This window comes from Pholis gunnellus (assembly GCF_910591455.1).
Source record: "Pholis gunnellus genome assembly, chromosome: 12".
In the NCBI taxonomy this organism is placed as follows: Eukaryota; Metazoa; Chordata; class Actinopteri; order Perciformes; family Pholidae; genus Pholis; species Pholis gunnellus.
The window spans coordinates 8438301-8464669 of record NC_136539.1 but is presented as its reverse complement, the minus strand read 5'-3'; the positions used below and the strand labels follow the sequence as shown (position 1 = coordinate 8464669).

Genomic DNA, 26369 nt, shown 5'->3' with positions numbered 1-26369 from the left:
AATGTTCTGAATATCTCGAAGAGAACCTTGCATCAATCCCTTTTTTTAGTTTTTTGGCTAAAGTGAAATAAGCTGTAAACACAACATTGACATAAATGACAAACATGTTAGCTAACAGGTGCTTATTTAAACATCAAGCAGAGCGGCGACTTAGCCGTTCTTTAGCCGTAACAGTAGTTGCAGTTGCAGGCTATAAAACCAAAACATTGAGCAGAACAATGTCGAATTGCTCCGTAGAGGAACTGCAGAGTCTGGTGATAATTGTCTGTGGGATTGTTGAGCAGGACGCCTTTCACATTACACATGTTCCCTAAATCCATTGTTGACAAAAATACTGACAGGTGCAGCTTTAAGCTTGACCTTGCAAACAAAAGCTGCTGTTGCCTGTTGTCTACTTAAGCTCAATTCCGAGCTTTGTGGCTCACTGATCTGTGAGCTTCATGTAAAAAACTGTCAGCTCTCCTTGTTCCAGTGCGTGAGTGTAAGGGCTTACACAAGGAGCGATGGCTTATGGCCATGTGCTTAGCAAATGCATGGTAGCGACATGTGCATAGATACAGCAGAGAAAACAAACAGGAACGCCCAGCCTTTAACATGATGGAGTAATCAAGAGTTGCTGGAAAGAATGTCAACAACGGGCCAAGTGCATGCAGGACACAGCGATGGAAGGAATAAGTGAGGGCAACGGCCTCGCAGAGCATACGGTTGCACTACTCGCTTGGGATTTAATTGCCCTACAAAACTTATTTTTCAACCTTCATTTTCCCGAGGAACAGTTGAGCTGAGCATGCTCCCGCTCTCTCTGTATCGCTAATCTCCCCTGACCACTACAACAGCTGTGAGTGAAATGCCTCGGTGGAGGGACTCCTCCTCGTTATGCTGAAGGAGCGCTGAGACTTTTCCCACCCATACACCCATACGTCTCTTTTCCACTGTGTCTGAGCTCCTGCGGCCTAATCATGACCATCCAGGAGTCTCCATGGGCGTTGGTGGAACGTTCCACCGGGCGCTGGTTGGGCCAGTGATCTGCTCGGCTCTGCTGCTGCCAGGGAAAGCCTGAGTCAGACTGGAGAAACGGGACCTCACCCAGACAGCCTTCTTTCTCAATGTCCCTCCCTTTCTTTCTGTTTATCCTTCTATATGCCACTTTTTCTCAAGGCCAGTGCACTTGTTTTCTCTTCCTGTCCTTTCATTCCCTCTCATTCACCCAACAGCACCATATCTTTGTCACGTTTGGAAAAGTCAATTTGAGCAGTGACAACACAGCGATGGGTGCGTTCGTCCACTCACGTATACAGGAAGGATTCATGCTCGTGTCATATTCTCTTATTATTCATATTGTTTTGTGCTATTAGATAAAAAACATAAGATGTCGTGGGATCTGTCGCCGATTTAGTGTTCGAACTTACGTGAAATGATGTCTTTCTCCAGCTACTACTAAGAGTCTTGGCCTACAGACAGCAGTCACAGGATCCTGAAGGTAATAAAAGCCACAGGAAATAGACCAGACTAAGAGAAACATATTAGCCTCCAATACAGACAGATAACTTTCCCATGTTTTACAATCCCTACCAAATAGAGACATAACTGTTGGCATGCATAATTGCATTGCAGCGAATGTGGCAACCCAAAGCTCTAAGTAACACATACCCACATGGACCAACACAGACGCCAGAAAACGGGGAATTCCCACTCCCCACTGTTTAGCCCGGTCCCAACATTAAAGGTGTGCATCTCATATAAACAAGCCTGTTGTTTTGTGACCATAAACCACATGTCTGCTCTGTGGCAGCCCTCCCTTCCTTCCTGGCCCTTGTCATTAATAGCGGATTAAACAACGCTTTCTTGAGCCCGACATCTGGTGAACACGGCTTCAACTAAAAGGTGTTACTGTAGAAGTAGCTCCCGTGTAATTACTTACGAGCAACATCAAAGACGGTGGCCATTCTTTCCGTGTCGAGGCGCAATATTTCACGTGCTACAAATTTGTACCAAACATTCCTCAGTAATGTCCCTTTGTCTGCTACCGGATAATGGCCGGCGAGGCTGTGGAAACGAATTAAAATGCCAGGGTTCTACCTGACTATCATCATGATTCCCGGTGAGATAAAAGCCAGTCTTCCTAAGCTTATAAATCAATTTTTCCAGACTAACAATTGATAATATCACTCTCTATAATGTGAAAGGAGTCTTTTAGTGAGGAATCCACAGAGAAACACGTCCTGATTCCGCAGTTCTGCTCAGCTCTACTGGGATTTTTAGCATCTTTCAGCTCGTTGTTCAGGCGCACACTTTTATTGATTCGATTGAGTCTCAGGGCTCTCATCAGATTCACTTCCAGCAGCAGCAGCAGCAGCTTGAAGCATTATGAGACAAACAAACTGTTTTATTTGCAAAGCTTGAGACGTCAGCGTTACCTCTGGACAACTCAAAATATTCCATTGTCATATCCCTTGGTTGAGTATTTAACATGTGACCAGTTTGACAGTACATTGAAGATCCTAAGCACTGCCCATTTTCTCTAAAGGGAAACGTTGCCAATTTTTTAACCTTGCAGGTATAAAATATTGTCAAATTGCTGACATTTTGCCAGCTCTGGCTACACGCTCTCGCTCCACGCCAGCGCTTGCGCCTGTGCAACTCTCAACAGATGAGAAAAAAAAAATCCATATGGCTCATTCATTAGCTACTTACGCCATCAATTTTGGATGCAACGATGTTTTTTTTCCAGAGCTGATGAGGAAGCTATCTCTAAATATGTATATTAGGGATGCGTTTTAATTCATTCCAGGTAATATAGTTAACGAATATATGTATTTTTCTTTATTAGTCCCTAGGGATTAGCTAAAGGAACAGTAATCAACTAGTGATCAGCAGTTGTCTTCAACTGTCTTACTGTGTTGTATCAGTTGTGCATGTGATCAGGTTTAAAAGTTCACGTTCATATCGCCTTGTATCAGCATATTAACACGGAGTTGAACTCTTGGAATTAACATGATTTATTGGCGCTGTGAGTTGAAGGACCGAGCTGGTGACTGATAAGTCTGTATCTCCACGCTGCTGTTGACACAGTCTGACTTTGGAGTTGCCGTGAAGTCAATGGATTCATTCATGGTACATTACTTTCTCTCCCGTTGCAGCTGTAGAGGGAGTGTGTGAGTATGTGTGTGTGTGAGTGAGATAGAGAGAGAGAGAGAGAGAGAGAGAGAGAGAGAGAGAGAGAGAGAGAGAGAGAAAAGGAGGAGGGGGGGGGGCAACTCATATTTAACCTGTAACTTGAGAAGTTGATAACAAGGAGCGAATGAAGGAAAAATGAGCATGCGAGGAAGGAGTGTGTGTGTGTGTGTGTGTGTGTGTGTGTGTGTTAGAGAGAGGACGACAGTGAGAGAGAGAAAGAAAAGAGCTGCGCTTTTGTTTCTCCGAGCTCACGTCCCCGTTCCCCCTGATCTCCCTGGGAAATTCAGTTCAATATTTTTTCCCCTTTTCTCGTTACTCATGTGTCTTTTCCCCCTCGTTTGGGAGGAGGGCAGAACAAAAATGGACTGAACGAGAGGGAGGAGAAAAACCCAGAGAAAGAGAGGGAAATAGCTACAGCCAGTATAGCCAGACTTTGCCTGCTTATTCAGCTCCCACTGCTGCACTGCGCCGTTTCCAGTTGTGGGATGTTGTGGGATCTGCCTTTGGCTGCACTTCTCCCCACTCTCGCGCTCACATAAAGACTCTTTTTAGACATTTTTATGCTCATTTTCTTGGAGGAGGAGTGAGAGAAGGAGAGACTAGCCAGACCTATTAGCCTGGAGCCTGAAACACACACACACACACCAACTCTCTCTCCGTCTCTCTCTCTCCCTCTCTCTCTCTCTCTCTCTCTCTCTCTCTCCCTCTCCCTCTCTCTCTCTCTCTGACACACACTTGTACACTCCTCTGGCTCCGCGCTGCACCAAGGTAACAGTGAGTGGATTTAGCTTTAGCCATCTGGTTGGAGCGCAGGGAAAACCTCTCTGCTGCACAGAGGGGGGAAAGGGAAAGGACGATGCAGCACTAAAACACAGAGAGAGAAAAAACAACAAAAGAGTGAAAGAGAGAACGACACGCACAGTGAGACAGGATGGCCACCGCAGTGTTTCAGGTAAGGAGTGTGGTTGTAAGAGGGGAAAGGATCTGCTGCCTGTCTGCTGTTGGAGCTCCTGGCTGTCCCGAGCGCTGGCTGTGCTCTGCTCTGTCTCACAGACTCCACATTAGGGATTTGCTTAATTTGAAAGGGAGACAGCTTAAGGCGCTCTCAGATGTATGTTTTTTTGAAGCATGTATGTAACATGGCACTAGAATGGGTTTGTTGGTTTTACTGTATGTTCTGCCTTTGCATATGCATCCAGACAGTAGATTTTGAATGTGCATTCTTCTGGATATGTGCGTCTTGAAAAAAGTGATTACCGCACAGCACTGTTTCAGTATGTACGTGTTCTGGTATGGACACGCATGACTGTGTGTAAAGGAGCATGTAAGAGAGAGAGGTCTGAATCTGTGTTTGTTGTATCACTGTAGACGTTGTTTGTCTGCATGTAAGTGCGAAGCGCTGCTTGTTTCTGGAGCACCCGTGCCTGTGTGTGGTCTCCTCGGCTTACCATGTTTTGTGGTCGGTGGCCCACGGTCATGGCTGGAATGACGGTGGTGGCGCATGTCTCTTTTCTTCTCGGCACCTATTGAGGGCACTTCAGTGTGTGTTTTGTATTCACTGTGCTGTATAAACCTAACCCTTTCTGACCCCGAGGTCAGAGCACAGCTTGGAAAAGGAACTGCTAACACGCATCTGTGGTAGAAAGTCATACTTCATCTCTGAAATATCTATTCTGCTCTCCACGAGAGAGAGAAAGTGTGTGTGTGTGTGTGTGTGTTAGCCTTCTCCCACTGATTTCAGTGTTGGTGTGTCTGCAGCCATGAACTCAGCCGCAGTGGTGTTTCATAATAGGACCTTGCAAAAGTTGTTGCACAGAAAACATCGCCCCAGGCGTGAGAAAACCCGACTGCACTTTTGGAATTTTTGGCACTTAGAGTGAGTCACAATTGCCTCCAATTTGCTTCAGATTTGAGAGAAAAAAAATAAGGGTCATAGTGTGAGATGCATAGATTTGCAAGGTTAGCACTGTACTCTGTGTTCCCTATCAACCCTGTGTGTGTGTGTGTGTGTGTGTGTGTGTGTGTGTGTGTGTGTGTGTGTGTGTGTGTGTGTGTCTGGCTTCTTAATGGATTCTTATTTGTTTAGGAGGATGTTGTGCTGCCAGCACATTATACTGTAAGATAAGCCTTGAATTGCGTTTTGTTCTTAAAATATGGCTCTAATAGATGCATTAGTGTACCATAGTTCAATGGAGCGGTTTGAATACAATGGCAGCCTGATGCAGGTCCCACTGGTTGTTGCTGGTATCTTCCCTATGATGTTCTAGTTATTAAGGGTTCTTGCACCAAGGCCAGTGAGTCAAATCAGTCAAAGTTACACAGCTATTGTCCCCTGTCACCTCCAGCGCTGTGTGCATTGTGTATGTACCCTGTCACGTCAAAGGTCCCATCAAGTACAGTGTGCACAGCAGACTATATTGTATATGGCAGCTTCATCGTGTGCCAAGAGACCCAGAGGCCAACCAGTACTCCTAGTTTAAACACTCAAGAGAGCTGAGGGAAACTGAAGAGTTGTGTAATAATTATGTGTGGGTTCATCCCTACGAGTGATCCATCACATTACACGTAGACATTTGACAACCCAGTCGCCAGGAAACAATTATGACTTTGTTCGTTCCCACAAACCGCTGGATACGTTGAATGTCAACGTTCCTGAAACAGAAATATGTTTCATGAATACGTTTAATATCAGCCTTGTGTCACACTTGTAGAAACGCACAATGACATGTGACTGATGTTGTGACACGATATGGTAGGTTTAGGCAACACAACTACTTAGTTTAGGTTAGAAAAAGAAGATCGCTTTGAGTTTAAATAATAATGTACCAACTTAACGAAAAAAAACGTAACAATGTGAACAACAACCGGCATTGGCGGTTACATAACCGTACATAAGGCTCGGTAACAAGCGTAACTGCGGTATGTAAAACAACGTTACGTAAAGTCAACGCTTACTTTTGGTTTTTGGACACAAACGGCGGTCTCCAGGGTGAAAGTCCTATGTTTGTTTTGAGCACCCTTTCCACCCACCTAGACTTTCTTACTTGTGTACACGTTTTTAAACCACGTAACTTTCAATATTGATCGCTTGATGTACTACGTCACTTGCTCTGCGCATCGTCCACCGTGTCCACCGCTCTGACCGAATTTAAAAACATTCAGATTCAAGGTATCTGTGGTTGGCAAAAACGTACTATGCCAACAATGTTTTTTCCTGGCAACTGCAGCGTTTGATCCACAGTTAGTAGAACACCTTTATATGCTGTAATGTGCGGTATTTGACATCAAATTTGTCGTCACTTGTATGATGTGTGACCCAAACATTCCTTTTAAGCATTCCTTGTCAAACATAAATGTAACACAGCGCTGTTCTGCCGGGACGGCGGCATTACCCATGACTCCTGGTTGTGTGGGAATGGCGTACATCCACTGGCAGCGAGCCCGTGCCGGACTGGGTTTCAGAGAAGACATTTTTCATCATTACCATCTGCCAGGGAAACAGTGCTCCAGTCAACCCCCGTCCCTCCTTTAGGCAGCTCATGATAGATGCCTAACCGCAGACACACACAACCGCACATGCAGCCAGGACGGGCACATACGTAGGCAGGGTCGGTCAGTTTGGGAAGGTGTGTGTTGAGTGACTATGTCTGTTTGTGTGAGTTTCTGGGATTAGGGATAAGGCAGTGGGTCCGTGGACCATGTAAAACCACCGGCATGGATTCTCATGCTTCTCTGCTGATGTAATCCATCCTCGGTGTGTGTGTGTGTGTGTGTGCCAGTTCTTGCAGACACAGCTTAACCTCTTGAATGACTATGTGTTGTAAAAAAGAGCATTTTTTTATTTGTATTATTTATTATTTTACACACTGACTGTGCAAATGCCGTGTTTGATGAATGCCTGTCTCAACTCCTGTTATCAGAACGGAAGCTTTGTTTCACATCAATATATGGCTTTATACAGTACATATCCCACCTGATGTCATACAAGTTATATTATATTGTTTCTTCGATCCTCACAAAATGCTCTGCAGAACTGTAATGTGTGCGCAGCAATCTATGCCCTTTGTCCTCTGGACTAAATGCTGGCACAAACTGTGAGCCCGCAATACATTAGCAACATAAATAATCTGTAGCTGTGCCAAAGCATCATGCCCTACAGTTAGGCTTTTAGCGTGATTAATAGTATCCAATGAAGGCACAGTAAAAGCGTCACGTTTTGCAAGGGCGTCATATGTTTCACTTATGGTCGTTACTTAGCAGGTCGTCTGGCACATATGAGAAATTACTGTCATAGGCCCAGAGGAAGGTGTTTAAAGAGTGTATGAAGGAACATATCCGGAGACTAATGTTGCAGTTAAAATGAACAGTGGACCCCTTTTAGAAATGACTGCTTTGAGGCTGTAACAGCTTAGTACCTTCTAAGAAGCGACTAAGACCACCAACACTGACCAAATCAAGCCTCATTCCTTCACTTGTAACTGATGTAATGTTTTCAGTTTCGTTGTTTGATTTTATTTCTTGCCACAACTCTTAATAGCTTTTTGACGTTGGGATGACTTTGTTGGTTTCCACTCAAAAAGAGCTCAAATCTAAAAGAAACCACTTGCCCACAATCATTGCTTCTCCTCATTTGTCCTTCAGTGATAACTGGTGCCAGCACACTCAGGCCAAAGCTTTCTGCAGACCCTCACAGTCTAAGACCCCTTAAGTAGAGGGAACTTACCCCTAAAAAGAGAAACATTATAGTGCAACATTTAATGACGGCTAATCTTTCAAATGGCTCCGTGCAATCAAGCTTAAAGCCTGGGATAATGGCCTTTTCTTAAACAGCGTTTTCATTGTCATGGGATGAGAAGGAATGGGAAAAAATGTTCCCCGTCTTTGGCATGGCTTTTTTAGTTTGACCAGCAGATTTACATCTTTGATCACCAAATTTGTCACGATTAGGCTTTGCCTCTGTGTTCTGTGTGTCTGTGTTACTCCACTCTACCTGTCAGTCACTCCCTCAGCCTAATTCCCTTCACCTGCCTCTGATCACTAATCAAGCACTTCCCCCTCATCAGCACAACTCCTCTCACCTGTTCTTCCCCCTACATAAGCTCCTGCCCCTCAGTCATTCCTTGCCAGATTCTTGCAATGTCTACCCGCCCGTTCGGCTTGTCCAGTTACTGGTTTCCCTGTCTGCCTGCCCTGTTTCCTGTCCTGCTGGATTTCCTCCCCTCTTCCCGTGTCTCGTCCGTGGATGCCCCATTGTGCCTGTAAGTCTGCTGTTTGTTTTGAATTGTTCATTAAACCACTTCTACACGCTACTCTGCCTGGTCTGCGTTTGAGTCCTCCACCATGCCCCGTGACAGAAGAATCTGGCCAAGAAGGGACTCAGCAGACCACCAGTTTGAGTGGTATGAACAATTCATGGGTTACCGCCTTATCCAGAAGGCAGACCCGGACGTGTTGGCCGCAGCGGACCAACGCTTTGAGCGCTTCTCCCCGGGGTGGTACGAACACTTTTCGGGAACCTGCCAGGCTTTTGGAGGGCCTCGGAGCGTCCAGAAGGCGAACCGTGACCTAGGTTTGAAGCCATCCCCCGAGTGGGATGAACAGTTTGAGGGTTCCCGCTTGGCCTATGGAGGGCCTCTGAACATCCAGAGGGCTAACCGGGAACTAAGCCGCTCTGTCACCCCAAAGAAGAGTCAGAGGCAGAGAAAGGGTCAGTCTTCAGTTCCCGCTGGGCCGCAGCGATCCCCCGTTCCCGCTGGGCCGCAGCGATCCCCCGTTCCCGCTGGGCCGCAGCGATCCCCCGTTCCCGCTGGGCCGCAGCGATCCCCCGCTCCCGCTGGGCCGCAGCGATCCCCCGCTCCCGCTGGGCCGCAGCGATCCCCCGCTCCCGCTGGGCCGCAGCGATTCCCCGCTCCCGCTGGGCTGCAGCGATCCCCCGCTCCCGCTGAGCCGCAGCGATCCCCCGTTTCCGCTGGGCTGCAGCGATCCCCTGCTCCCGCTTGGCCGCAGCTAACTCCAGCTCCCCGTGTCCTGTCGACGGTCCGACCGACTCCAGCTCCCCGTGTCCAGTCGACGGTCCGACCGACTCCAGCTCCCCGTGTCCGACCGACTCCAGCTGTCTCCTCAGCGCCGCAGCCTCTCCCGGACCTGACCGCCGCCGCCTCGGCACCGCAGCCTATCCCGAACCCGGCCGCAGGCGCCTCAGCGACTCAGTCACTCCCGCACTCGGTCGCCGCCGATGAGGTGAGCCTATTCCTGGCGGGCTTTGCCATTTGGTTGAGCCTCGCCGCCTCAGAGCCGCAGCGACCTCCTGTGCCTGACGCTGCCGCCTCCATGCCGCAGCGACCTCCTGTGCCTGCCGCTGCCGCCTCCGTGCAGCAGCGACCTCCTGTGCCTGCCGCTGTCGCCTCCGTGCAGCAGCGACCTCCTGTGCCTGCCGCTGTCGCCTCCGTGCAGCAGCGACCTCCTGTGCCTGCCACTGCCGCCTCCGTGCAGCAGCGATCTCCTGTGCCTGCCGCCTCCGTGCAGCAGCGACCTCCGGTGCCTGCCACTGCCGACTCCATGCAGCAGCGACCTCCTGTGCCTGCCGCTGCCGCCTCCGTGTCGCAGCGACCTCCTGTGCCGGCCGCCTCCGTGCCGCAGCGACCTCCTGTGCCTGCCGCTGCCGCCTCCGTGCAGCAGCGACCTCCAGTGCCTGCCGCCTCCGTGCAGCAGCGACCTCCAGTGCCCGCCGCCGCCGAGGAGCAGCGACCTTCAGCTCCCGCCGTCGCCGAGGAGCAGCAGCAGCGACCTCCAGTCCCGCCCGTTGCCGTCTCCGAAGAGCAGCAGCGACCTCCAGTCCCGGCCGTTGCCGTCTCCGAGGAGCAGCAGCGACCTCCAGTCCTGGCCGTTGCCGTCTCCGAGGAGATGCAGCAGCGACCTCCAGTCCCGGCCGCCGTCTCCGAGGAGCAGCGATCACCAGCCCCTGCCGCCGCCGTCTCCGAGGAGCAGCGACCTCCAGCTTCTGCCGCCTCCAAGGAGCAGCGACCTCCAGCTTCTGCCGCATCCGAGGAGCAGCGACCTCCAGCTTCTGCCGTCTCCGAGGAACAGCGACCTCCAGCCCCTGCCGCCGCCGTCTCCGAGGAGCAGCAATCACCAGCCCCTGCTGCCGCCGTCTCCGAGGAGCAGCGATCAACAGCCCCTGCCGCCGTCTCCGAGGAGCAGCGATCACCAGCCCCCGAGATCCAGCCGGAGCCCCAGTCCGCCCAGCCCGGCTCTCCCGAGCTCCAGCCGGAGCCCCAGTCCGCCCAGCCCGGCTCTCCCGAGCTCCAGCCGGAGCCCCAGCCCGGCTCTCCCGAGCTCCAGCCGGAGCCCCAGTCCGCCCAGCCCGGCTCTCCCGAGCTCCAGCCGGAGCCCCAGTCCGCCCAGCCCGGCTCTCCCGAGCTCCAGCCGGAGCCCCAGTCCGCCCAGCCCGGCTCTCCCGAGCTCCAGCCGGAGCCCCAGCCCGGCTCTCCCGAGCTCCAGCCGGAGCCCCAGTCCGCCCAGCCCGGCTCTCCCGAGCTCCAGCCGGAGCCCCAGTCCGCCCAGCCCGGCTCTCCCGAGCTCCAGCCGGAGCCCCAGTCCGCCCAGCCCGGCTCTCCCGAGCTCCAGCCGGAGCCCCAGCCCGGCTCTCCCGAGCTCCAGCCGGAGCCCCAGTCCGCCCAGCCCGGCTCTCCCGAGCTCCAGCCGGAGCCCCAGCCCGGCTCTCCCGAGCTCCAGCCGGAGCCCCAGTCCGCCCAGCCCGGCTCTCCCGAGTCCCAGTCTTCCCAGTCCGGCTCTCCCGAGTCCCAGTCTTCCCAGTCCGGCTCTCCCGAGTCCCAGTCTTCCCAGTCCGGCTCTCCCGAGCCCCAGTCTTCCCAGTCCGGCTCTCCCGAGCCCCAGTCTTCCCAGTCCGGCTCTCCCGAGCCCCAGTCTTCCCAGTCCGGCTCTCCCGAGCCCCAGTCTTCCCAGTCCGGCTCTCCCGAGCCCCAGTCTTCCCAGTCCGGCTCTCCCGAGCCCCAGTCTTCCCAGTCCGGCTCTCCCGAGCCCCAGTCTTCCCAGTCCGGCTCTCCCGAGCCCCAGGCTTCCCAGTCCGGCTCTCCCGAGCCCCAGTCTTCCCAGTCCGGCTCTCCCGAGCCCCAGTCTCCCCAGTCCGGCTCCCCCGAGCCCCAGCCCGTCCAGTCCGGCTCCCCGGAGCCTCAGCCCGTCCAGTCCGGCTCCCCGGAGCCTCAGCCCGTCCAGTCCGGCTCCCCGGAGCCTCAGCCCGTCCAGTCCGGCTCCCCCGAGCCTCAGCCCGTCCAGTCCGGCTCCCCCGAGCCTCAGCCCGTCCAGTCCGGCTCCCCCGAGCCTCAGCCCGTCCAGTCCGGCTCCCCCGAGCCTGTCCAGCCCGGCCGTCCGCCGGAGCCCCCGCTTCGGAAGCAAGTCCCGCAGCCCGGCCGTCCGCCGGAGCCCCCGCTTCGGAAGCAAGTCCCGCAGCCCGGCCGTCCGCCGGAGCCCCCGCTTCGGAAGCAAGTCCCGCAGCCCGGCCGTCCGCCGGAGCCCCCGCTTCGGAAGCAAGTCCCGCAGCCCGGCCGTCCGCCGGAGCCCCCGCTTCGGAAGCAAGTCCCGCAGCCCGGCCGTCCGCCGGAGCCCCCGCTTCGGAAGCAAGTCCCGCAGCCCGGCCGTCCGCCGGAGCCCCCGCTTCGGAAGCAAGTCCCGCAGTCCGGTCGACCGCCCGAGATCCAGCCTCCAGAGCCCTGTTCCCCGTCTGATTTCCGGCCTCCAGAGCCCTGTTCCCCGTCTGATTTCCGGCCTCCAGAGCCCTGTTCCCCGTCTGATTTCCGGCCTCCAGAGCCCTGGCCCTCCTCCGGGCCCCCTCCACCCACCCGGTTTTGGACTCTGACTCTCGGCCTCGGCGGAGTGTTAACCCTCCTCCGGGCCCCCACCGCCCTCCCTTGGGAGGCGTTTGTTTTTTTTTTTTTTTTTTTTTTTGGGACGTCTGGAATCCGTCCCTTGGGGGGGGGTACTGTCACGATTAGGCTTTGCCTCTGTGTTCTGTGTGTCTGTGTTACTCCACTCTACCTGTCAGTCACTCCCTCAGCCTAATTCCCTTCACCTGCCTCTGATCACTAATCAAGCACTTCCCCCTCATCAGCACAACTCCTCTCACCTGTTCTTCCCCCTACATAAGCTCCTGCCCCTCAGTCATTCCTTGCCAGATTCTTGCAATGTCTACCCGCCCGTTCGGCTTGTCCAGTTACTGGTTTCCCTGTCTGCCTGCCCTGTTTCCTGTCCTGCTGGATTTCCTCCCCTCTTCCCGTGTCTCGTCCGTGGATGCCCCATTGTGCCTGTAAGTCTGCTGTTTGTTTTGAATTGTTCATTAAACCACTTCTACACGCTACTCTGCCTGGTCTGCGTTTGAGTCCTCCACCATGCCCCGTGACAAAATTACATTGTTCATCATTTGCCGTGACAACACCAAGATGGCTGCCCAATCATTTGCCAAACTACCCAAACCAATGGCTATGTCTTCTTTTAACATGTTGTAGCTGTTGTAGACATAGCATAATTCTGGTCTAGAGCTAGACGGACTTATGTGACCCTTTGCAGTGCTCCATCTGATAAATGCATACCTATTTGGCTTCAAAGCAACTTGATCTTTATTGAATGTGGCTCTTCCAATGAAACTCAGCTGAAGTTGTGTCACATTTAGGCCATAGGGAGAGTTTTGAATTTTCAGATCTATAGATCCATTGATCTTTTGTTGCCCTCAGATGCATGGGCTAAGATGTGTACGTTGGTGGAGAGGTAGAATTAGGGGCAGCCTTAATCTGGTGAAGCTTTGAGTCAGAAGGACATTAATCTTTGCCTTGGAACTACGGAGTAGAGGTTCCCCCACTACCCCTTTACCTGTGTATGGTATGGAACATAAGGACACTTTTGTATCAGTGTGGTACTCAACAGTATAGAAGGTAAACAAGGTAGATGGTTAACATTTTTAACAATTCATATAGATACTTTACATTCTACCTTCAATTTCATTGTTTAAGATATTTCACTGTTTGCAGGATGGTTATTCTGGATGTTATGCTGTAGTTTGAGCAGTTTGAAGCATTTTGAGCATGTCAAGATATCAGTCAACCAACAGCACACACTTAACTTCAATTTGACATGGAGATTGCGTTGAGAACTCAGAAGACCAATTATTTGACCTCACCAGGACAATTTGCTAACATTTCTGGAAATCCTTAATATAGATCTATTTTTTGCACAAACTTAATAGCTAAAGTAGAAAGAGACAGACAACAAGCCCTGTTTTGACGTCTTTTAGTGTGTTTGTTCAGCAGGCATAAGAGAGGCGAGGGTTCATGATGTCATATCTTAAGAATTCACCTCCAACACCACACGAGTCGGTTTCTATCGTAACTCTGGATTTAGTTGCTGACTTTAATACTTTGACGTGAATCTAATGGACTTTGACAAGATGCCATCGCTTTGAACCTCTGTGGTCACGTATTACATCACTGCACACAGCCTTTTTGGAGATTTACAGCAGATTTGGAGAAGCAGCTCCTGGCTATGCTCTCAAGGCATCAACTTACATTAGACGTTATTGGAAAGTGCAGTCACCAGGATGGAACAGAGTAGGTGGAGGCATTTGCTGGCCTGTTTATTTTCTAAGGTTTTAATTTTTTCATCATGGAATTTGATAGTATTTGTATAACTTTCATGTAATACCCATAATAACCATTTCTGAACTCGTGATTCCACAAAACTCCGTAACCTTTTCGCAATTTTTTTTGCAATGAATCCAGTCCACAGATGAGTGCATATTATTTTTAACTGGACATTTTTTTATTCAAATGTACTTTTTTCACTGGATTGTGTACCAAGCCTTGCACAGGTAACATTTTTGTACAGGTAAAATGACATCTTTCAGATTATGAAGGTATTAAATTTCATGCTAAGGTGCTGGAGCAAGCAGACAAATCAGCTAGCTTTGATTCAATCAATTAAAAACATCAGTGAAAGTGCAGTTTGATTCCATATGATATCCATGTGAACACTATGTGAAGTATGTGCCCCGCGTGTGTGTGCCAGCGTTCGACTGGGATGGTGAAGAGGTTGTTTTACTTTTTTTTCTCCTTACTTATCAGGTCTTCATGTCTCTCTGAGGAATGTTTATAGAAAGCAGACCTGGTTTCTTGGTTCTGCCAGAAAGGCCTCATGTTGTTGTTTGCTTTTCATGGCTGATTGATGGGGAAGGGGGCTTGGTCTCGAACAGAAAGACAAGAAACATCAGTGCCAGGTCCCAAAATCTCTCGTTGCAGCTGAGATTTGCCAAAACCAACCCAGTCGCACAGAACATGTTTCCGAACTAAAAAAAACATTTCAAAAATACGTTTCTTCAGCCTTGCATCATGCTTGCAAAAGCACACAGCGACGAGTGGTTAATGTTGTGAAACAATTGGTTAGTTGTAGGCAACAAAACTACTTGGTTAAGATTGGAAAAAACATCTTTGTTTATGTTTAAATATTAACATAATGTAACATAACAACGTAGCGAAACAACGTTACAATGTAATCTAACAATGTAACGTAACGTAACGTTGTAACGTAGCAACCTAACGCAACAACCTAACGTAACTACCATATATAAAGTACAACAGCCCTTAGTGGACTTTCTTACAAAACATTTTGTATCAAGCGTAACAATGCTTTAAGAAACAACGTTGCAATGTTACGTAACAAGCACCCGCCCTTTGTGGACTTTCTTGCTCGTTATACTCGTTATCATACCACGTACTGAAACTTTCAACAACGGTTGCTCGTCGTAATACGTCACTTGCTCTGACCGAATGCGAAAGCGTCCACATTCATCTGTGGTTTGCAGACATGTTCAATGCCACCCTTTTTTCTGGCAACTGGGCTGGCTGAAAGATGATGAGAGGTTTGTCTGGCCGTAAACAACATGTGTTGCATCTTTATAATGTCTCCTTTTTTCTTACTGAAAAATGGAAAATGAAGTATTTCAATTGCCTTTTTTCCACTTCATTTTCAATACCTCTAATGTATAATATCTTTTGGATGGTAGTCGGGATGTACATACAGTAAAAGTATGTTTGCCATGCTGGATATTTCTACATCAAATGGCCTTTATTCCACCGCTTGTTTATGACTTGCTAATGGCACTTTGGATTTTGTCTCCTGAGACATATTATTAATATTTATTATGGCAGTACTTGTGCAGCAGTGGTTAATGCTTGCAGGACGAGGAAGGCAGGGAGAGATTTTGGCGGGATCAAATGTGAAACCTGAACCTTTCCATCCATCTGTCATTACACACAGCAAAGTGTGTAGGTGTGAGTTAGTGCAGCAGTTGCCTGTAAGATACTTGCATGTTAACATAAATATCCTTCCCTCCTTAGGGGCTTTCTGCAAGAGTTATAAGTTAATAGCTCATCTTGTCGTGGTTGAGTCTTAGCACAGGCTCGCCTCAGCTTGTCCAATTTCCCTCCTGACAACAACCTCCTGCCTTCAGAGATTGAGGCACTCCTTCTCATACAAAGTCAATATAGCCTTGAAAGACAGCAGCAAATACAGTACAACCTTCCACTTCCACTGCACTGCAACCAATGTAGAATTGAAAGTCTTTGAGGAGTTGACAAAACAGTGTCACCACAAGGTCCATTAAGTAGATGATCTTCATCTTCTCTCACAAGTCCCAAGTTCCAAGCCTTTGATACAACCCACGCGAGAAATTCTTAATTTGCCTCCCTACAAGGCAGGAGAACAACACTTCCTCATACCTAAATGCAACGGTTGCAGTATTAAACACGTGGTTATCGTTGTGAAGATGTCGCTGTTTGGTTTGGTTTATGCAACAAAATGACTTGGTTAGGTTTAGGAAAAGATCACGTTTGAGTTTAGATAAGTACGTTTGTTATGTAACTTGAAGTTACGTAGGTAAGTCAACGTTAGTATGTGACCTAAGTTCAATTACGTTAAGTACGTGACATAAGTTAAGTTAAGATAACTAGATGAGGACGTTTGGTTTGACACTGGACACGATCACCGGTCTCCTGGGTCAAAGTCCTGTGTTTGTTCGACCCGTCCATCCTCTCCTTCCTACACAGTTGCTGACTTCCTCCCTGACTATTAAAATACGCTGCTTATACAAGCAACTTATGAGGTCATTTTTTAGTGCCCAGAAAAGTGATGATTTGAACATTAAACACAATTTCTGGGTGCTCCACGATGACTATTCTGTGATATGATAGAAAGCTACTAAATAGACTTTATGGTGAGATTGATTTTGTCAAGTAAATCCTGTTTCATTGGCTTGTCGTCAAGATCACAGTATGGTAATATAAGACTATGGTTAGGACTGTGGCACATCCTGAACCCTACAATGTTAAATATTAGTCTGCACAATTACCATACTAACTGTAATAACCATTATATCATATTTTGTGGCTATCTTTCTGTGCATTACGGGCACTGTGGTAGGCATACATAATAATTTCCATCATTTTTGGGTCTAGTTTCTGACCTGACAGTCAGTCTTGCGGTTTGATGGTAGATTACACTTTAAATTCTCCCCTTTTCAGTCCTTCAAAAATGTGTTGGGCTTTATGTAACTTCACTGTGATGTCTGACCTTCACTGTGCGAAATGATTCATGTGCAGTTTGTTTTTACATTCATCTGCCGAGGGAGGACAATTTTCTCTGTGCTCACCTTGTATGCAATTTACACAAGTGTGATGTGAAAACTTGAAACCTCAATGGACTGTTCAATGAAGTTGGAGACATCTTGTGTTTTTAATGAGGGAGAAAAAGAAGATTTAGTTTTTGTCAAGGAAAAAGAGTATCAGACACAAATATAAATATTTGTAATACTGTATGTCTTAAATAAATATCTCTAGTCATTCCTGCAACCCTTTTTCATCGAAGTCTCTCATGTTTGACTAATCTGAGTGCGTGTCTTTATACTGGTTCCTAATATCTCCTGGGACTGAGCAGATGTCCAATGACATCATGTGGAAAAAATTTTTCATCTTAACAGTGTCACTAAGATACAAAACGGGGGAGATGCTGAAAGACTATTATTCACTTTGGACAAAGTTTTCCCCTGGTCCTTGTTTTTGAGGTAAGCTAGGCAAAACACCCGCAAGACCAAATGCTCTGTACAGTACGCACAGAGATGAAATAGATATTGATCTTCTCATCTTTCTCTCGGCAAGACAGCAAAAACAAGCACTTTGTCCAAAATGAACTTGAAATAAGATTAGATTTACTTTCTGTCTGCAATGCATTATAAACATACTTATAATGCATTATAATCTGCTTATAGCACTTTTAATTATAGTTATAAGCAATAAATAATAAAAATATTCCCAATGCTTGATAACAATAATCATAACACAATAAGTAAAGTGAAAATCTGTTTTGTGTGTAGTTCTTGGATAGATTTAATGAATGTTCTTTGCAAAAATGTGTTTATTTCTGAAAATCACTCTGAATATTAATAAGTGCTTATAACTATGATTATACAGTGCTATAAGCAGATTCTAATGCATTAGAAGTGTGTTTACAATGAACTATAAATATGGGTATCATAGAAAGTGTCACAGTAGCAACAATACAACCAGCTCCTTAAGCAAGCAAGGGACTTTTACTTTGGATGACCCCCCCCCCCCCCCCCCCCCCCCCCCCCCTCCCCTCCAACCCTGATTCTCCATGGCTGCCTTCTTCTCTCACCCCCCTCCTCCTCCTCCACCACTTGGCCCGGTGCCAGACAGTGAGAGCCATGCTAAATGTGTAAATTAGCGTGCTGGTAAATACCGGCTCTCATCTGAAAGAGCCTGGGAAGGGAACGTGACCCCCGCTGTAACTTTGGAACAAAAGAAACAAGCCGTAGCTTCTCCCCTCTCCACGCCGTCAGTCTTGTCCAACAAAGACGGGGTGAGAATGAGCAGGCGCTCCGGTTCGGCAGAAGGCCACTTTGAGTCCCGGGCGGTGGAGTAGAAACATGGCAGGGGCTCACGTTGTTCATACACAAGCAGAATAACGTAAAGTACGTCTTATTTATTATGTTTATTATCTTCATGTTTATTTGATCTGTCACAGATTTATCTCTGTTTGGCTTTTTGCTACCGCAGTGACGTTGATCTTAATCTTTAAACAGTACACACACATAGCAACTTCCATGAGGCTTTCTTTTACAGTGTACACACATACAGGAGCACGCATGGATGGTGCATACACACACATTTTATTTTATTTTCAAATAGTCAATTAGTCATTTAGACCAGGGGTATTCAATTAAACTATTGTATTGTATCCCCATTAAAGGAATTGTAATGTATACAAGAAGACAGTACATTCTTAGCACTTAAAGTATCCATATGCACATGAGACATACACACAAAAATGAACCAGACACAAACACACACACATGCGCTGCCATTCCTGAAGAGCTTCTGATGCTGTGAAACATAAATCTGAGCCAGGGATCGTTAGGAGACGGGACGTTCAGTCGTGTCCATGTCCTGCAGTCCAGCCTGCTCAATAAATCTGAGATGTTCCACAACTTTCCCGAGAGGAAAACGGAGGCCATAACTTTCGCAGAGACAGAGACTGACAAGAAGAAAAACAAAATAAAAATGTAGATGTAGTGTGGACATAGAGCGTCTAGTAAATAATCATTCAGCAAACGTATAGATGCATCCAAATTGTTAGAAATCATGGATTATAGATAGAGAAGCAGATACACACAAAGTGATGTGGCATGGGCACTTGGACCAGAGCTCTCCAATCATTCCTCGGCGCTTTGATAACGTCCCAATAAGTCCATACGGACCTGCACTCTGGCACACTCCACCATCACGGCGGCAGAAAAGCCTTCTGTTGCTGGTTACGGCTCACAAATTGAATTTGCACACTGAATAGTTCTGCTGGGATGTGCCAGATGCAAGAAGCTGGATAAACATAAAAGCACTCAGGGCAGCGGTGTGTTTAAATGCCAACGCAGAGGGCCGGGGAAAGTTTCTTTAGCCGCAACGCACGGCTCCGTGCTCTTCTCCACCCTTGGAAGGAGCTTACCTGCGTGGCAATCATTTCCCTGCTTTGAGTAAAGCTGGAATGTGCTTTTTTTCTCTGTCACGATTTATCACTCCGCTGTTTGATTTCCCTCCAATCAGTTTGAGACGTATAGACATTACCCAAATAATGACTCAATTCATCATTTATTTAAGGCTCCGCGCCGTCATTAGCGAGGGTCATTAACATATTCAGACCTGGGAAACAGTTACATAACATGACTGTGTCTGGAGTGTGTCAGTAGCTAGCGGGAAGCTGAATGCATGTGAACGCTGTCGCAGAAGTCAGGAGAGTTCTGACATGGACTTTTGTCTGCAGGAAATGGGCCCTTGTTTAACGCTGTTAACACAAGCATGTACGGAATGCAACAACACAATTATTCTTTATTATATTACACTCATTTGAATACTCCCGATAGCATCAGCACACGCTCGCTCACCAGGCCTCTTCCCCACGCACAGCAGAGCCCGCACAAAGGCTTTGTGTAGGGTTTCATCTCAATTCAAAGAGGATTCAGAAGCCTCTGGTTACATTGCCTGCTTGATCTGGATGTAAAAATACACGTTTAAGTATGATTCTAGGCCAGTGGCATGCTCTCGTCTAGTCTTGTGATAGCTTGAAAGTACCTTTACGTATGGCATGTGAGTGTTGCTCTAAGATAGATCTGATCTTATCCGTTTCATTGACTTATTCTTGGACAATACAAATGAACAAGACCACATGCTAGCAGCTCTGTGAGGATGAATTTATAGAGATAGTTTCGATTATTTGAAGTGGGGTTGTATGAGGTACTTATCCATATTCAGTGTATTACCTACAGTAGATAGTGATAGGCACTCTCCCAGTTTGTAGAAACAGACAGAGGCATCAGCAAGGGAGCAAATCAATGTACTGCCATGGACAAAGGGGGGGCAGCAGCAAAATGTATTTTAGACACCTAAAAGAAAGGCCCCACCTAAAATATTCAACATCTGATTTAAGAGGAGATGAAATGCACTTTTTAGCGATTCAGTCAAATGTGAAAGATTTCATTTAAATCATTCTTGTAACAAAAGTTACTGTGACTTCAAGAGTACGCTTTAAAGTGAAACTTATCTATGTTCTCTTCAAAGCCACCAGACTCCATTAACAAAAACAGTATAGATAAGTTTCACTTTCAGTGCAGTTCCCCGTCAAAATATTCTAAATATAACGTACACTGATATAGATATCGATTTCTTTCAGGTCCACAGCAGCACACTGCTTTGCTGCCGTGTCTGTGCTCCTGCGTGCCTCTCCATAGTCTGTGATAATCTATCTCATACAACCCCACTTCAAATAATGCGACCTATCTCTTTAAGAACGATTTTCCACTTTTTGACTTGTGGCTAACCCACTGCTAAATGCTCACCTGCCCCCTGCCTTAAGATACATATTCCCTGTGGTTTCTGGGAGATCCTGGCTGTGACTGCTTAACCAGACTGGCTACAGAGCAAAGTTCCACTCCTGCACCAACTTAGGAGGCAACTACTTAGCATGAGGGAGAATGTGAGCTATTCTGATGTGGGCAGTCTACCTACTCGCTCAATCTGACCTTTACATCAGAGCTTTTATTACACTGGCGTCACTGGATAACTTGTCACTGATGTTATCTCTAACATAATTAACTCTGTTTTGCACAAATAAAAAAAGTATGAATTTTATTCGACATGGCATTCAACTAAATGTCAGTCACCGTAGCCTTTTAGATGTTTGGAGAGGAGACTTGTTCATGAAGTGGCTCTTTGTTTTTCCCTCTAGTGTGCTGGCACAGTTTCACTATAAAGTCACATTTCAGGATTTTAATTTCACAGTAATTCCTCACAATGTATCAGATGTACCAGTTCATCTGACGGCTGAATCTTTGAATAAAAGGTTGGCCGTTCGAAGCAGTGCTCATTGTATTTATTGCCGTGGCTATATGGTTCCTTCAGAACGACAACTGCACTAAAGCAAAACAACTCTGGGGCTGTACCGGTGCGGGCGTGTAGCTAGAAGGTAGCTTACTGCTCAACCAGAAGATGAATTATGAACCAACAAGTCCGGTTTGATCTTTTGAGAGTCATACAAATTTAAGGATTAGACAACTCTAGGCCTCAAAGAAGCTTAGCTCAATGCAATTCCACCTGGTTTGTGGGCTTGCACATATTTGATTGGTCAACAAACTGTGTTTCCAGATAACATTGCATTGTGTTGCGGCAGTCCAATTATTTTACCAGACAGCCTCTCAGTATGAAAATAAGACTCACCAAAAATGTCACAGTTAGCTGATTCACTGTTCTAACAATCAGCAACTCTTAGTTGTTCAAATTAAACCCTTAATTCAGTTTGAGTTTGATGTGAAAATATGCACACTGTCTTTCCCTTTTCTCTCTGCTGTTGCTGGCCTCTTTGTGCTACTGGGTTAGCTATCTGGACGGGAGTCTGTCGCTGATTGTTCTTGCAACAATAAAATGGCAAAAAATGCCCAGAGAAAAAACAAGCGACGATGTACTTAGCCAATCACAGATAGCCGATTTATTCGTCCAGTCGTCTAGTCGTCCAACCCTACTTTATGGTAGTTTCTAAAGGGGAAAAGGCTCGTGGGTATATATACAAATATATGGTTCCTGTAGCATTGTCTGTCTGATATTATGGCTCATTATATTGGTATATTAGGCCTTTGCTCGGGTTGTAGCTTAGCTTATTCTGGTGGATATTCATGTACGTATATGACCGTTTAAGTTGTCCTCCCCCACAGGCACACCAACACTAACAACAGAGTTAGGGACGTGTCAGTCAATCACTGCCTGTGTGCGCCCACACAGTCCTGACGAGGTCTGATCGGGCAACATAAGAGAAAACACTTGGGGATGTGGTGTGTGGAGTGTAGTGGACAGGCTCTAAGTGTCTCTGTAAACACAAATAGTAGCAAACTATACATCAACAAGATAAAATAGCATGTAATTTTATCACTTATCAACATATTGTTTGTTAAGTGTTACTAACTAATTATCAGTTTGCATCTTTGGGTTTCTCTAAATCAAGCTCATTATCAGATTTCTTTAGGCAAGAGATTGACATGTTCAAACGTGTAAACAGGATCCTCCAAAAGCCGGGCCATAACTTGGCTACTATTGTGCATGCGAGCATACTTGATGTTTTCGGACTGCAGGTGGACCAGCTGTCAACAGCTTTCAGGGCGGAGGCAGAGTCAGGTGGAAACACTGAGCAGGCCACAGGAGTCAGGGCAGAAGGAGGGGCACCCCAAGGAGCAGGGCCTCTGAGAAGAACAGCATGTCGTTGTGCATGGAGTGATAAGGAAGGCGGTGTAGGAAGGGGGTTATGGGGAATGGAGGGGGTTGATGGGAGGGTTCGAATAACTTGCAGTGGAGGTTATTTAAGCCAGACGGAGATACAGTAGCCTGTCAACTCCAGACACACTCCACCATGCCAGACGGAATTATCAAAAAACAGAGACGCATTCCACTGTGGTGCCATCATGCAATTAGGCTGTTGATACGTCGGACAACTTGTTGGGCAACTGTGACAGACAGCCATCGCAGAGGAACATTTTGATTTTGGCATCTCTTTGGAGATTTTGTATTTGACATCTCACACACTTGCACGAGAAAGTGCTAAGCGCCAGTGTATTGGAGCATGTCTTCAATTTAGGCACTGTCTCTTGTCATATCAGTGTATCTGCTGCTAAAAGGGACCAAAACATGTAATCTGATAACGGTAATTTCCTGTAGAACTATCATTCCTGTATTCCAGATGGGGTAGCAGCTCTAAAAGAGACTTCAATGACGCCAAGGTGACTTGCACATCAACAACTTTGTGAATCCAATGAGCCACCCTAACAAAGCGATGGCAGTCATCCAGTGGTCGGAAGCATCCACTACTGGTGGATACTCCAATTAGATAATGCCTTATCCTTACTAGCCTTTTGGGGCTTTATTAGTTTCGAATTACTTGGTTTGGTTTGGAATTGGGGTCTGTAGGGCAATATTGACTTATTGCAAAAACATCCATATCAGTTAACAAGACATTGCAGTACAGAAATGCCAATAAAAATATGTTGAGCCAGTATATCTCTCACAAAAATCAAATATCGGTTGGGTATCATTGCATCTCAGGGTAATGTTTGAATCCAAAAATCTACTATCTGAACTGAGCTGTGATACAATCAGCATGTGTGTAACTCTTGGTCCAATTTTAGCCCAATAACATGCTGTAAAGCTGCAGCAAAGTTTAATGAAAGTACACAGCGTTTTTAGAAAGGCAAAACTTTCAGATGTGATGAAGAGGGTCAAAATTGTTTTTGCGGGCAAACGCAGAATATGCTTCCTTCAACAGTGACGAAAAGCAGACCCCAACCGAGCAGAAGGCTTGTCTTCATGCAATGACACAATTAGTCTTGGATAAGGGGGGTGGTAGAGAAGGAGCAAAGACGAAGGTTGCTTTTAGGGGTCGACGGTTGTGATAACCCCGTGGCATAATCTTTCAAAGTTGGAACAGACACAGTTCTCTGATGGTAATAAAAGAAGGATGAAGGATACAAACAAGTCAAAAGCCGGCTGGAATTATAAAGCTGGCCCTGTGCTGTTGTTTGTCAGCAGATGGTGGTTGGTACATGGCTAACTGGGGAAAATTAAGTGAGTAGGGATTCTCCCCCGTGTGCAGTGTCAGAAGAATGATGGTGCAAAGGGGCAGAATACAGACGTACACAGGAAGGAAACATCAGTGATGACATCCTGTTTGTGTTCATCCTCATCAAAGAGTTATCTTATTCTGGAAGCACTTCATTTGAATCTTCTGTTAGAGGCCATCATCATTATATTCTTCCTGTTTATCAGCCTCTGTCCTCATGCTCTTGCTCAAAGAATGACCATGGAAACTGTCGGACAGTAATCGGATTAGCCCGGGCACTTGACAGATCATGAGTTCTTTTGGAGCAACCCCGCCACTGGCTCACTTCTGCTGATACTTCAGTTGCGGTCAACAATATCGTGGAGTATGTAAGATCAGAGTTCAGCTTAGAGAGATGAACAATTAAGCTTTTCTATCAAGTTATTGCATTTACATAACACTATCAACACCTTGTCCTTTGCTGAGTCCTGTAGCTGTTACTGTGGTGTTAATGCTTGACCAGTCCCAATTTGAAACACTGTACTTTCTAATGAAAATGCTGCATACAGCACACTGAGAACGTCATAAACGGCCTTTTTTAAAACGGCATTCGTTGGTTTTTTTTGCCACTGGGGGGGCAGCAAAAGAAGCTACCATAAACACAACACTTTTATAAAGTTATATCGAGCAGCGTTATTGAAAGTTCTGTGGTATAATAACAAGAAATTCCTGTAAGAGAGGGTGAGAGGTGTGGTGGATAGGTCATACAGACAAAGGACTTCTACCCAGGCGGCCGCTGTTAGTGTCCTATGAGAAAGTAAATGTTGACTTTATGCTTGTTTCGTAACATTACTTAAGAAAGTCCGGTCAGGGCAGTTCATATTTATTTAGGGTAGTTACATTGTTACATATTATTTTCACACAAACCATGTTCTTTTTTCAAGTAGCTTTGTCGCCTTAACCTAACCAATCATTTCACAATGCTAACCACGTGGCATTGTGCGTTTCTGCCAGCTTGATAAGTGGCTGATGTGAAACACATTAATTAAACAGTTTTTTTTTGGTTCAGAAATGTCCAATTTCGACGTGGTTTGCAGAAACGTACAATGTCAACATTTATTCTGGGTACTGGGTTTTCTCACTGGGAAAATCTGTCTGCTGTTGCTGGAAATGAGGTTGATGTGAACCCTTTCACATTTGACAAAAATATTGTTTAGTGCAGCTTTAAGTCTAATGAAGCCTGTCCCTCCTTTGTGGTTTGCATCGGCGTCTACATACAGTAGCTTTGTAATACAACATTGGCGGCATGTTGGGCTGAATCGTGTTGTTCATAAAGCCTGACCTAAATGCAAACCAGGAATGTTTCAAGTCCTTGGCTGTTTATAATATCATGTAAAAAATAACTGCATATAAGCAACAGTATGACTAACCGTTTTTATTTTTCTTCTTAGGTGTCTTCATCTTGTGTTCCTGCAACAAACTATGAGCTGGTAAGTAACACTTTTTTTTGGGGGTTTTAGTAATTGCTTCCATGCTGTACGTGCTCAGCAGGCATTATTGGCTCCTTCCTGGTGTGGAATTATTGCAAACAGGGTCGGAAACTAACAGCCTCTATCAGCTACACTAACAAGGTAGTTACCGTTGCACGTAATGAACCATTATCTGGAGGGCCCCTGAGACAAACCTGTGATCTGGGGCGATGTAAATGTACGAGAATTTACTCGACTATTTTTTTTCCCGTTTTTCCTAAAATTGTAAAACGAGGGATTTTTGGATCTATTAGGTGCTGTGGCATGAAAACCAAAAAATCAGACAACAAAGCTGTGTCCTTGAATCCGCCGTATCACGATGACGTCTTTTGGTGTTTGAGTCTGAGTCTGAGTATGAAAGTGATTTTGCAAGGGCAATAAAAAGACATGCTTGCTCCGTTGCCTTTTTTGGTATTGGCATTAGAAGCCGTGTGAGACTTGGAGATTATCAGCTCACTCTCGTTCTCGTATGTTGTGTGTTTAAATGGTTTTGGGTGCTTGACAAACCAAAGCAAACATCCCCTGCACTTTTCTACGCTCACAGAGAAAATATTTCTGGAAATGTCTTGTTTTCCTTTCATAAAATCTGCAGTGATCAAGCAAGAACATGTTATTATCCTCTGCAGATGCTTTCGCACTAGATGCTTTCTACATGAAGACATCTGTTTTAGATGTGCAGCCGCCTGGGCTGAGCTTTCTGGGTAATTTTTGAAAGGGCTGCTCTGCTCTGCGTTGGCCTCCATATGACATAGACATTACACTTCACTGACTTAACCTGTAGTCTGTTACTGCTGCTACTTCACTGCTGATAGCTCAGACCATTTGGCCTCATGTCAATCAACGATAAAACGGGACTGCAGTAATCACAACACTGCGTTAGATCTGCAGTCGGAGTTTTTCATTGAGTCAATGCAGAATACAATCTGTTCCTCCTAGCAGATTATATGTTTTTAATAGAAT

At 46.7% G+C, this 26369-nt stretch overlaps 1 protein-coding gene across 7 annotated transcripts in view; it reads left to right on the top strand.

Moving 5' to 3' along the window:
* Positions 1 to 26369, top strand: part of tns1b (tensin 1b) — a 160081-nt gene that overhangs the window by 65759 nt on the left and 67953 nt on the right. For 6 of the 7 annotated variants that reach the window (XM_079170674.1, XM_079170672.1, XM_079170671.1 and 3 more), the window contains exon 4: positions 25332 to 25370. In XM_079170674.1, coding sequence (XP_079026800.1) covers positions 25332 to 25370 — 39 coding nt within the window. Of the gene's footprint in view, positions 1 to 4013; positions 4130 to 25331; positions 25371 to 26369 lie in introns of those variants that run through there. The other variant, XM_079170675.1, reaches the window with a different exon arrangement.